At 44.2% G+C, this 12,310-nt stretch overlaps 1 protein-coding gene across 3 annotated transcripts in view; it reads left to right on the forward strand.

Moving 5' to 3' along the window:
• LOC121281272 (discoidin domain-containing receptor 2-like) overlaps nt 1-12,310 on the forward strand; it is a 128,818-nt gene that overhangs the window by 40,976 nt on the left and 75,532 nt on the right. For all 3 annotated transcript variants that reach the window (XM_041194128.1, XM_041194130.1, XM_041194127.1), the window contains exon 4: nt 10,036-10,264. In XM_041194128.1, the coding sequence (XP_041050062.1) occupies nt 10,036-10,264 (229 nt within the window). The remainder of the gene's footprint in view (nt 1-10,035; nt 10,265-12,310) is intronic.

The raw sequence follows: 12,310 nt of genomic DNA on the forward strand, positions 1-12,310 counted from the left end.
TTACCGACCTGGTGATTCCCAAGAGTCAGCAGGTTTCCAGGCTATTTCCCTTAGCTTCTTCCAGTAAAACCTTAGGTGAATAAAACAGGTAACACCTAAATAAAATTGGACAACAATTTTAGCCAGCAACACTCACCCCCAATGAAAGAATTTTTAAAAATTGAAGCTGCAAATTATATGCAGAGCAAAATTCTACAGATGGCAAGGTGGTAATGACCAAACAATCTGCTTTAGCGATGCTGGTTGAGGGGTAAATATGGGCCGGACAGACTGAAAAAAGTAAATGAATATAACAAGATTAACGTGTAAATGGTGTAAAGCTACATGCTGAGTTATTATTCCAGAGCTAATTGCCCTTTGCACATAAGGGGAAGATTTCCTTCCTGTAGTCTGCTGACTGTGGGATTTAATCTGATTAATCCTTCCTCGTTCAAACAGTTCCAACTCATTCAAAACAATTTAATTTGTTTAATTAATGCTGCAGCTTGTTAAATGTCCTGACACAGATCCCTGGACTTCCTGCATTTAGAAACATTTACTGTGCAGAGTCCATTCAGTCCACCATGTCTGTAATGGACAAGAAAAGAGATATTTAGCCTAAACCCACTTTCCAGCTTCTGGTCTATAGTCCTGTAGGTTACAACGCTTCAAGTGCACATCTAGGTGTATTTTAAAAATGATTAAGGGTTTCTGCCTCTACCATCCTTTCAAACTGAGTTCCTGACCTCCATCACCCTCAGGTGCAAAAAAAACTCCTCAACTCCCCCTTAATCTTTTTTCCATCAATTACTTTAAATCTATGTTCCCTGGTTATTGACCTCTCTGTTAACAAAAATAGATCCCTCCTATCCACTCTATCTAGGTCCCTAGTATTATTACACTCCTCAATTAAATTTCCCCTCAGCCTGCCCTGTTCCAGAAAAAACAATCCTAGCCTGTTCAATCTTTCCTGACAGTTCAAATTCTCCTGTCCTGGTAACATCCTCATAAATCACCTCTGTATCCTTTCGGATGTCAGGACATCCTTCGTGGTGATCAGAACTGTATGCAGTGCTCTCGCTGTGGTCACTTCAAGCAAAACATCCAGCTCTTATATTTTAGACCTCAGTCAATAAAGAAAGTCTCTCGGATGACTTCCTAACCACTTCACCTACTATCAGGGATCTGTGGACATGCACACCAAGATCTTTCTGTTCTACGCTGTGTCCCTTTGCTATGTTTGCCCATCCAAATGCATTATCTCATGTTTCTCCGGATTGAGTTCCATTTGCCACTTCTCTGTCTTGACCAGTTCGTTGAAATCTTCCTGCACTCTACAAATTTCTTTCTCGCTATCAACCACACAACCAAATAAAGACTTAAAACTAGTAAGATGGCGGGTGAGGGATCTACAAGAAACATAAGTAGCCTAAATGCAAACTAAACAAGGCAGGAGAGCATAGGCGAGAATACAGTAACCGAGGACACTGGTGGCAAGTGAATAAATAGTTATAGAACATGAATCCAAAGAGGTGTTTGAACATAAAATGAGTTAAAATGTCGACAGCAGTGCAGAGTCCATCATAAAGCAGGGTTGCTGGAGGCAAGCTTTCATAGGGAGGATCCAGACATAGAAAGGATTACTGAGACATGGCTACAGAAAAATCAGGCCTGGGAATTAAGCATCGCTAGGTATGATATATTTGGAAAAGGTAGAGAGGGAAAAGGAGGAGGTGCAATAGCTATAATTATTCAGGATAATATAATGGCAATGGAAAAAAGGAATGCAGTTATCAGCAAGACAAAAATGGAATTCATATAGAGATAAAAGATAGAAATAGATCAATCAAACTGATAGGTGTGGTCTATAGACCATTTAATAGTGTTTAGGAGGTGGAGGAAAAAATATGTAGACAAATTCAGAGATGAGAAATTTCTATCTTTTGGTGGAATTCCAACTTTTCGATTATGGGATTCTTCCCTTTGAAATGTTTTCTGCCTCCTCTCTGCAGTCCTTTGCTTTGCTTTGCATGCACATGATCCAGCAAGGCCATGTTCTTGTGTTCATATTTCCTTCATCCTGTGTTACATGTACTAACTGCATTAAACATTGAAATGTCGAGATCACATTGGTGCTTTGATACAAATACATTGCTCCACAGTCTTGATGGTAATAGAAGGCAAACAAAGGGAAAATGAATGTTTCTGCCCACTTGAAGTCTAATAATTCCAGTCAATTGAAGTGACCAAAAAGCATTTGCATTTCACTACACATAGTAAAAAGTGCTAGAATTTTCCGGCCACTCATGCTGCAATCACTTTGTCGCTTTGCGCTGTAACATTTACGTAATTCCTTGTCACAAAAAATTTTCTGACCTCTTCGTCTTCACCCACTCTCGTCCCTGCAAATTAGGGATTTCAGTAAAAAAATATAGAATAAGAATCATAGGTGATTTCAACTACACTGATAAGGGAATGGAGTTCCTACAACATGTAAAGGACTCCCTTCTAACCCAATATTTAAATAGCCCATGAAGGGTAGAATTTTTTTATTCGTTCATGGAATATGAACTTCGTTGGCTAGGCCACTTTGAGAAGGTGGTGGTGAGCTGCCTTCTTGAACCGCAGCAGTCCTCGTGGTGTAGGTACACCCACAGTGCTGTTAGGGAGGGAGTTCAGGATTTTGACCCAGCAACAATGAAGGAACGGTGATATATTTCCAAGTCAGGATGGTGAGTGGCTTGGAGGGGAACTTCCAGGTGGTGGTGTTCCCATCTATTTGTTGCCCTTGTCCTTCTAGATGGTAGTGGTTTTGGGTTTGGAAGGTGCTGTCTATGGAGGCTTGGTGAGTTTCTGGAGTGCATCTTGTAGATGATACACACTGCTGCAACTGTGCGTCAGTGATGAAATGAGTGAATGTTTTTGGATGTGATGCCAATCAAGTGGGCTGATTTGTCCTGGATGGTGTCAAGCTTCTTGAGTGTTGTTAGAGCTGCACTCATCCAGGCAAGTGGGGAGTATTCCATCACACTGCTGACTTGTACCTTGTAGATGGTGGACAGGCTTTGGGGAGCCAGGGGGTGAGTTACTTACTGCAGGATTCCTAGCCTCTGACCTGCTCATGTAGCCACAATATTTATATGGCTTAGTCCAGTTCAGTTTCTGGTCAGTGATAACCCCCAGGAAGTTGATAGTGGGGATTCAATTATGGTAATACCATTGAATGTCAAGGGGCGATGGTTAGATTCTCTCTTGTTGGGGATGGTCATTGCCTGACACTTGTGTGGCACGAATGTTACTTGCCACTTGTCAGCCTAAGCCTGAATGTTGTCCAGATCTTGCTGCATTTGGACATGGACTGCTTCAATGTCTGAGGAGTCATGAATGGTGTTGAACATTGTGCAATTATCAACGAACATCCCCACTTCTGACCTTATGATGGAAGGAAGGTCATTGATGAAGCAGCTGAAGATGGGCCGAGATCACAACCCTGGGAAACTCCTGCAGTGATGTCCTGGAGCTGAGATGACTGACCTCCAACAGCCACAACCATTTTCCTTTGTGCTGGGTATGACTCCAACTAGCAGAGAGTTTTCCCCCATAATTCCCATTGACTCCAGTTTTACTAGGGCTCCTTGATGCCACACTCAGGGCAGGATTTTCCACACCTGCCCGCCACCAGCATTTTCTGGACCCACCGCAAGTCAATGGAGGTCTGGAGGGGGCACCGCCCTTGGCGGGGCTGGAAAATCCCGGCCTCAGTCAAATGTGCTCTTGATTTCAAAAGCAGTCACTCTCACCTCACCTTGGGAGTTCAGTTCTTTCGTCCATTTCATTGGCTGTAACGAGGCCAGGAGCTGAGTGACCCCGGCAGAACCCAAACTGGGCGTCAGTGAGCAGATTACTGCTGAGTAAGCGTCGCTGGATAGCACTGTTGATGACCCCTTCCATCACTTTACTGATGATTCAGAGTAGACTGTTGGGAGGTAATTGGCGGGTTGTATTTGTCCTTTTTGTGTACAGGGCATACCTGGGCAATTTTCCACGTAGCCGGGTAGATGCCAGTGTTGTAGCTGTATTGGAACAGCTTGGCTAGGGTTGCGGCAAGTTCTGGAGAGCATGTCTTCAGTATTATTGCTGGAATATTGTCAGGGCCCATAGCCTTTGCAGTATCCAGTGCCTTCAGCCGTTTCTTTATATCGCTTGGAGTGAATCGAAGAGGAGGCCGAGATGGATCAGCCACTCGCCACTTTTGGCTGAAGATTGTTGTGAATGCTTCAGCCTTATCTTTTGCACTTATGTGCTGGGTTCCCCCATCATTTGAGGATGGGATATTTGTGGAGTCTGTTCCTCCAGTGAGTTGTTTAATTATCCACCACCATTCACAATTAGATGTGGCAGGACTACAGAGCTTAGATCTGATCTGTCAGTTGTGGAATCGCTTAGGTCTGTCTTTCACTTGCTGCTTATGTTGTTTGGTAGTCCTGTGTTGTAGCTTCACCAGGTTGACACCTCATTTTTAGGTATGCCTGGTGCTGCTCCTGGCATGCCCTCCTGCACTCTTCATTGAACCAGGGTTTATCACTGGCTTGGTGGTAATGGTAGAGTGAGGGATATGCCAAGGCATGCAGTTACAGATTCTGGTTGAGTACTATTCTGCTGCTGTTGATGGCCCACAGCGCCACATGGTTGCCCAGTTTTGTGTTGCTAGATCTGTTACAAATCTGTCCCATTTAGCACAGTGGTAATGAAGACGGGATTTTGTCTCCACAAGGACTGTGCGGTGGTCACTCCTACCGATACTGTCATGGACAGATGCATCTGCGGCAGGCAGGTCGGTGAGGAAGAGGTCAAGTACGTTTTTCCTTTTTGTTGGTTCCCTCACCACCGACCGCATACCCAGTCTAGTAGCTGTGTACTTTAGGACTCGGGCAGCTTGGTCAGTAGTGGTGCTATCGAGCCACTCTTGGCCATCTCAGTCCCCCACCCAGAGTATATTCTGTGGCCTTGCCACCCTCCGTGCTTCTTCTAAGTGATGTTCAACATGGAGGGGCACTGATTTGTCAGCTGAGATGGGGGGGGCAGTACATGGTAATCAGCAGGAAATTTCCTTGCCCATGTTTGACCTGATGCCATGAGACTCCAGAGTCGATGCTGAGTACTCCCAGGGCAGCTCCCTCCTGACTGTACATCACTGTGCTGCCATCTCTGCTTGGTCTGTCCTGCCAGCGGGACAGGACATACCCAGGGGTGAAGATGGCGGTGTCTGGGACATGGTCTGTAAGGTATGATTCTGAGTCGGACATATGTCAGGCTGTTGCTTGACTAGTCTATGAGACAGTTCTCCAAATTTTGACACAAGCCCCCAGATGTTAGTAAGGAGGACACTGCAGGGTTGACAAGGCTGAGTTTGCCGTTGTCGCTTCCGGTGCCAGGTGGTCCATCCAGTTTCATTCCTTTGAGATTTTTTTACCGGTTTTGATACAACTGAATGGCTTGCTAACCCATTTGAGAAGGCATTTAACAGTCAAGCACATTGCTGTGGGTCCGGAGTCACATGTAGGCCAGTTCATGTATGGACGGCAAATTTCCTTCCCTAAAGGGCATTAGTGAACCAGATGGGTTTTTACAATCATCATTTCATCATTAGACTTTTAATTCCAGATTTTTGTTGAATTCAAATTTCATCATCTGCCGTGGTGGGATTCTAAGCCAGGTCCCCGGAGCATTACCCTGGGTCTCTGGATTACTAGTACAGTGACACTATCTCTACACCACTGCCTCCCCCTAATTGGATCTAATAATGGGGAATGAGCCAGATTAGATAAGAAAAGTAAAAGTAAGGGATCATCTAGGCAATAATGAGCATAATAGAATACCCGTTAAGATGATTGTAGAGAAGGACCTATGAACAATGGAAGCCAGGTTAATTAGTTGGAGAAAAGCTGATTTTAAGGGGTTGAGATTAGAAATTAAGGAGAAAACATAAGAAGCTCAACACCATCCAGGACAAAGCAGCACGCTTGATTAGCACCCGATCCTTCACCTTAAACATTCACTCCCTCCATCACCGACACACAGTGGCAGTAGTGTGTGCCATCTACAAGATGCACTGCAGGAACTCACCAGCACCTTCCAAACCTGTGACCTCTATCATCTAGAAGGACAAGGGCAACAGATGCATGGGAACACCACCACCTGCAAGTTCCCCTCCAAACCACTCACCGCCATCCTGACTTGGAAATATATCGCTGTTCCTTCACTGTTGCTGGGTAAATTTCTGGAACTCCCTCCCTAACAGCACTGTGGGTGTACTTACACCACAGGGACTTCAGGGGCTCAAGAAGGCAGATCACTGTCACCTTCTCAAGGGTAATTAGGGATGGGCAACAAATGCTGGCCTAGCCACATCCCACGAAATGATTTTAAAAAGTGGAGGAAAGATATATTCCCCTAAAAGGGAAGAACAAACTAAACCCTAGAGAGACTCCATGGATGAATAAAGGCCTAAGGGTAAAATGTTAGGAAAGAGACATACATTTAATTACATAGACAGTAGATGAGTGCAAGATAAGAGAGAATATAATAAGATCAGGAGAGAAGTCAAAAAAAGAATTAGGAAGGCAAAGAGGAACTATGAAATTAGTTTATCAAGGAACATTAAACAAAATAGTAAATTATTTTACAGTCAGATCAGTAAAAAGAAGGTTGTGATGGGAATAGGACCATTAAAGAGTAGTCAAGATAACACCATAGATAATGACAGATGGCAAGAATATTAAATAATTATCTCTCTTCAGTATTCGCTAAGAAGATAGAACAGGTAGACATGACACTGAATTATGAGCAATGAGATCAATGCATTTAAAATAAAAAAAAGATGTATTTAATACTAATCACTAAAAGTTGTACCAAAGGTTAGAAATGTGAAGTAATTCATTTTGATAGGAAGAATGCAGAGAGACAAAATAAAATGGTACAGTTCTAAAGGGGTTGCAAGAGCAGAAGGACCTAGGTGTATATCTAAATAAGTCATTGAAGGACAGGCTGAGCACATGGTTAATAAAGCATACAGCATCCTAGGCTTTATTAATAGGGCCATAGTGTGCAAGAGGAAGGAAGTTATGTTAAACCTGTATAAAACATTGGTTTGGCCTCAGCTCAAGTATTGTGCCCAGTTCTGGGCGCCACACTTTAGAAAGGATGTGAAGGCATTAGAGAGAGTGCAGAAAAGATTCACGAGAACGGTTCCAGGGATGAGGAACTTCAGTTATGTGGATTGATTGGAAAAGTTAAGACTGTTCTACTTGGAGAAGAGAAGATTGAGAGGTGATTTGAATCTGGACAGACTCCGGTGTTCCCGCTGGTGGAAGGATTGAGAACAAGAGAGCAGAGAATTAAGGAAATTGGCAAAAGGAGCAATGGAAACATGAGGGAGAGCTTTTTCATGCAGCGAGTGGCTAGGATCTGGAGCGTGCTGCCTGAGAGTGTGGTGGAGGCAGGTTCAATCGAGGTTTTCAAGAAGGAATTGGATTATTATCAGAAAAGGAAGAATGTGCAGGAGAAGGCGGGGAGTGGCACCAGGTGAATTGCTCCTTTAGAGGGCCAGCACAGACATGTGGGGCTGAATGGTCTCCTGTTTTGTAACCATTCTATAATTTTGAGGTTTGCAAGCTTAGAGAAAAAGAAACCAAGCACCAGGCTTTATTTCTCGCGCGAATGAATTGAAAATGAGGGAAGTTATGGTCAACCTGTATCGAACCCTGGTTAGGTGAGACTTCAGAATACTGCGTGCAATTCTGGTCGCCATATTATAGGAAGAATATAGAGGCACTGGAGAGGTTGCAGAGCAGATTTACAAGGATGATTGCAGAAATGTGTGGGCATTCATATCAGGAAAGGACTGACAGGCTGGGTCTCTTCTCTCTTGAAAAAAGAAGGCTGACCTAAGAAGGGTGACCTAATTCATTAAAATTCTGAAAGGTTTTGAAAGAGTGGATACAGAGGGAATGTATTGTCTTGTGGGGAAGAGCAGAACTAGAGGCTGTCAATATGAGAGTCCACCCAGAAATCCAATAGGGTATTCAGAAAGAACTTCTTTATCCAAAGAGTGGTATGAATGTGGAGCTTGCTACCACAGGGAGTGGTTGAAGTGAATTGTATAGATGCATTTAAGGGGAAACTAGACAATTATGTGAGGGAGAAGGGGATAGAAGGTTACGATGGAAGATTTAGATGAGAAAAGATGAGAGGAGACTCAAGTGGAGCAGAAACACCAACATGAACTCGTTCGGCCAAATGGCCTGTTTTTGTGCTGTATATCCCATGTATACTCCTTATATTTAAGTCTAAATAAACTACTATTTGAAAAACTGTCAGCTACATTCAGTGATAAGTGCTGTCCTGCCCATAACCACACTTTTTGCAACTGTTAAATGTGGCTTGGCTCCTCCCTGAAGCTTTGAGGACTGGAGCATTTGGGTTGAGTTAATCTGGAGACAGAGTTCTGACTGCATCTTATTCCTTAAACCCAGCCAGGATTTTCCTTCTTCCACTGGCCAGCCTGGCATTTTCCTCCACTCCAGTCATTGAGTGGAGCAAGCACAGAAAGGAAATATTGCTAACCCATGAGCCTTATGATTGAGTTGATGGGACCTCTAACAGATTAAGACTGGGCAAATGGTTTCACTTTTAGTTATAGGAGTCTTTCAGCTGTTCTCAGTGACACAGGGCATTCCTGGTATTGGTCCTAGCCAGTGACCCTGTAAACTTACTCTAAGTCTGTATGTTTATGTATGTGTGTCTATAAATTTGTTTGTGTGTGTGTAAGTTTGTGAGTGTCAGTGAGTTTGTGTTTGTGTGTCAGTGATTACGTGTGTGTGTGTCAATGGGTTTGTGGCTGGAATTTTCCAGCCCCTTTGGCGTTGGGCATCGTGACAGGTGGGGGGGGAGGAGCAACATGAAGGGACGGCCAAAAATCGGTTTCAAGCTGCCATGAAACCAATTTGCAATTATCCGCTCCACCCGTCAATGGTGGGCCGTGTTTCCCACTGCCGCATGTCGGGTATCTAATTTCAATACTTTAGTACCTCATTATAAGCCCTGCTCGCTGGAATCAGCCCGCCGCCCCCCAATGCTGGATCATGCACACCAACATGTTTCACAACTGTACATAAGCGATGTGCACCTGGTGAGCTGCACTTTGCTTGGGACTTCGAGGTTTGTTTGCCTACCTTGTTTTGGGCAGCACTCATGGTCATCAATGCCAGGCTTTGCAGGCAGCACCACATCACTTTTAGGGGTCATCACAGGCAGATCCCCACCTAACAGATTGGCCATAAGGTGGGGGTGGCTTTTCAACGACTGCAGGGCTAGGGTTTGCTGGGGGAAGGGGTAGAAATGGCCTCATGCAAGGGAAGAGGCTGCAGGACAAGGGCTGCACTGGAGAAGAGGTGTATCCCAGGGTGTGTGCGAGGCAAAGTTGATCTGTGCAAGTTGACCTGTGGCCTTAAGATGTTGAGGTCTGAAGACGCAATCTCCAGAGGAGATAAGGCCAGATGGAGCTGTGGGGGTATGTGTGTGGAGAGTGAGTGGTGATGTCCCTTGAGATGCTAGTGAACGTGTGATGGGCTTGTGAGTGTGTGAATTTAGAGTGACCAGATGGTTGCTTTACTCTGGCAGCATGGGTGAGATCTTTCATCCGTTTTCTGCACTGGATGGCCAACGTCTTGTGTGCAGATAAAAGCAAAAAACTGCGGATGCTGGAAATCCAAAACAAAAACAAAAATACTTGGAAAAACTCAGCAGGTCTGACAGCATCTGTGGAGAGGAGCACAGTTAACGTTTCGAGTCGGTATGACTCTTCAACAGTTGAAGAGTCATACGGACTCGAAACGTTAACTGTGTTCCTCTCCACAGATGCTGTCAGACCTGCTGAGTTTTTCCATGAAAATTGTCAGGGCTTGTTAATCCTTGCTGCTGGTGGGTTAATACAGTGTCTTACTGACCCCTCCTGGTGCTGTAGCGGAGATGCATGTGCTCGGTATTTTCTTTCAGACTGGAGAAGGAGCGAGGTGATGGAGCCTGGTGTCCAGTCGACCTACTGTACCCTGACAGTGTTGAGTACCTGCAGATTGACCTGCACGCCCTCAACTTCATCACGCTGCTTGGTACACAGGGGCGACATGCCTATGGTAGCGGCAATGAGTTTGCTCGTGCTTACCAACTGGATTACAGCCGGGACGGGAGGCGTTGGATAACCTGGAAGGACCGTCAGGGGAAACAGGTGAGGAATCTGCCTTGCTAATGCACCCATCCGCTTGCTTCCTTGTGGACTCGTAGAAACCATAAGGGAGTAAACCAGCGCTGGGATAGGGGATAGACTTTGATCAGAAGCTGGGTTAGGGGATGAGGCTAATAGACTTTGATCAGATGCTGGGATAAGGGATCAGGTTAACAGCCTTTAATCAGACACTGGGATAGGGTAACAGGTTAATAAACTTTGATCAGACACTGGGAAACGAGATTGGGTTAATAGACTTTGATCAGACGCAGTGAGAGGAGATCAGGTTAATAGATTTTATCAGCCGCTGTGAAAGGGGATCTGGTTAATAGACTTTAATCAGATGCTGGGAAATAGGATCTGGTTAATACACTTTGATCAGATACTGGGAAAGGGGATCAGGTTAATAGACTTCAATTAGATATGGGAAATAGGATCTGGTTAATAGACTTTGATCAGATGCTGGGAAAGGGGTGTGGTGAATGTATTTTGATTAGCTGCTGGGAATGGGGATCTGGTTAATAGACTTTGATCAGATGCTGGGAAAGGGGTGTGGTGAATGTATTTTGATTAGCTGCTGGGAATGGGGATCTGGTTAATAGACTTTGATCAGATGCTGGGAAAGGGGTGTGGTGAATGTATTTTGATTAGCTGCTGGGAATGGGGACCTGGTTAATAGATTTTGCTCAGACGCTGGGATAGGGGATCAGTTTAATAGACTTCAATCAGATACTGGGTAATAGGATCTGTTAATAGACTTTGATCAGATGCTGGCAAAGGGGATCAGGTTAATGGATTTTGATTAGCCGCTGTGAAAGGGGATCTGGTTAATAAACATTGATCAGTTGCTGGGATAAGGTAACAAGTTAATAGATCTTCATCAGGCGCGGGGATAAGAGTTCAGGTTAATAGGCTTTGATCACACGCTTGGATAAGGGTTCAGCTTAATAGACTTTAATCGGATGCTGGAATAAGGGACCAGGTTAAAAGACTTTATTCAGACGCTGGGATAAGGGATCAGGTTAATGGACTTTAATTGGACGCTGGGATAAGGGATCAGGTTAACAGACTTTAATCAGATGCTGGGATAGGGGATCAGGTTAATAGAGTTTGATCAGACGTTGGGATAAGGGATCAGGTTAATAGAATGTTCAGACGCTGGGATTAGGGATCAGCTGAATAGACTTCATTCAGACGATGGGATAGGGGATCAGGTTAATAGACTTTGATTAGCCACTGGGATAGGGGATCTAGTTCATAAACTAATCAGATACTGGGAAATAGGATCTGGTTAATAGACTTTGATCAGATGCTGGCAATGGCGATCTGGTTAATGGACTTTGATTAGCCACTGTGCAGGGGGATCTGATAAATAAACTTTAATCAGATGCTGGGATAAGGGATCAGATTAATAGACCTTCATCAGATGCTGGGATTAATGTTCAGGTTAACAGGCTTTGATCAGATGCTAGGATTAGGTTAATAGACTTTGATCCAACGCTGGGATCAGGGATCAGGTTAACAGACTTTGATCAGACGCTGGGATGGGGATCAGGTTAATAGATTTCGATCAGACGCTGGGATAAAGTATCAGGCTAATAGACTTTGATCAAATCCTGGGAAAGGGATCAGATTAATAGACTTTGATCAGATGCTGGGATAAGGGATCTGATTAATAGACTTTGATCAGATGCTGGGATAAGGTATCAGGTTAATAGACTTTGATCAGATGCTGGGTTAGGTGATCAGGTTAATAGAATTTGATTAACCGCTGGGATAGGGGATCAGTTTAATAGACTTCAAACAGATACTGGGGATTAGGATCTGGTTAATAGACTTTGATCAGATGCTGGCAAAGGGGATTTGGTTAATGGATTTTGTTTAGCTGCTGTGAAAGGGGATCTGGTTAATAAACGTTGATCAGTTGTTGGGATAAGGGATCAGGTTAATAGACTTTCATCAGGCGCTGGGATAAGAGTTCAGGTTAACAGGCTTTGATCAGATGCTAGGATCAGGGATCAGGTTAATAGACTTTGATAAGATGCTGGG

Source organism: Carcharodon carcharias, chromosome 8, assembly GCF_017639515.1.
Source record: "Carcharodon carcharias isolate sCarCar2 chromosome 8, sCarCar2.pri, whole genome shotgun sequence".
Lineage (NCBI taxonomy): Eukaryota > Metazoa > Chordata > Chondrichthyes > Lamniformes > Lamnidae > Carcharodon > Carcharodon carcharias.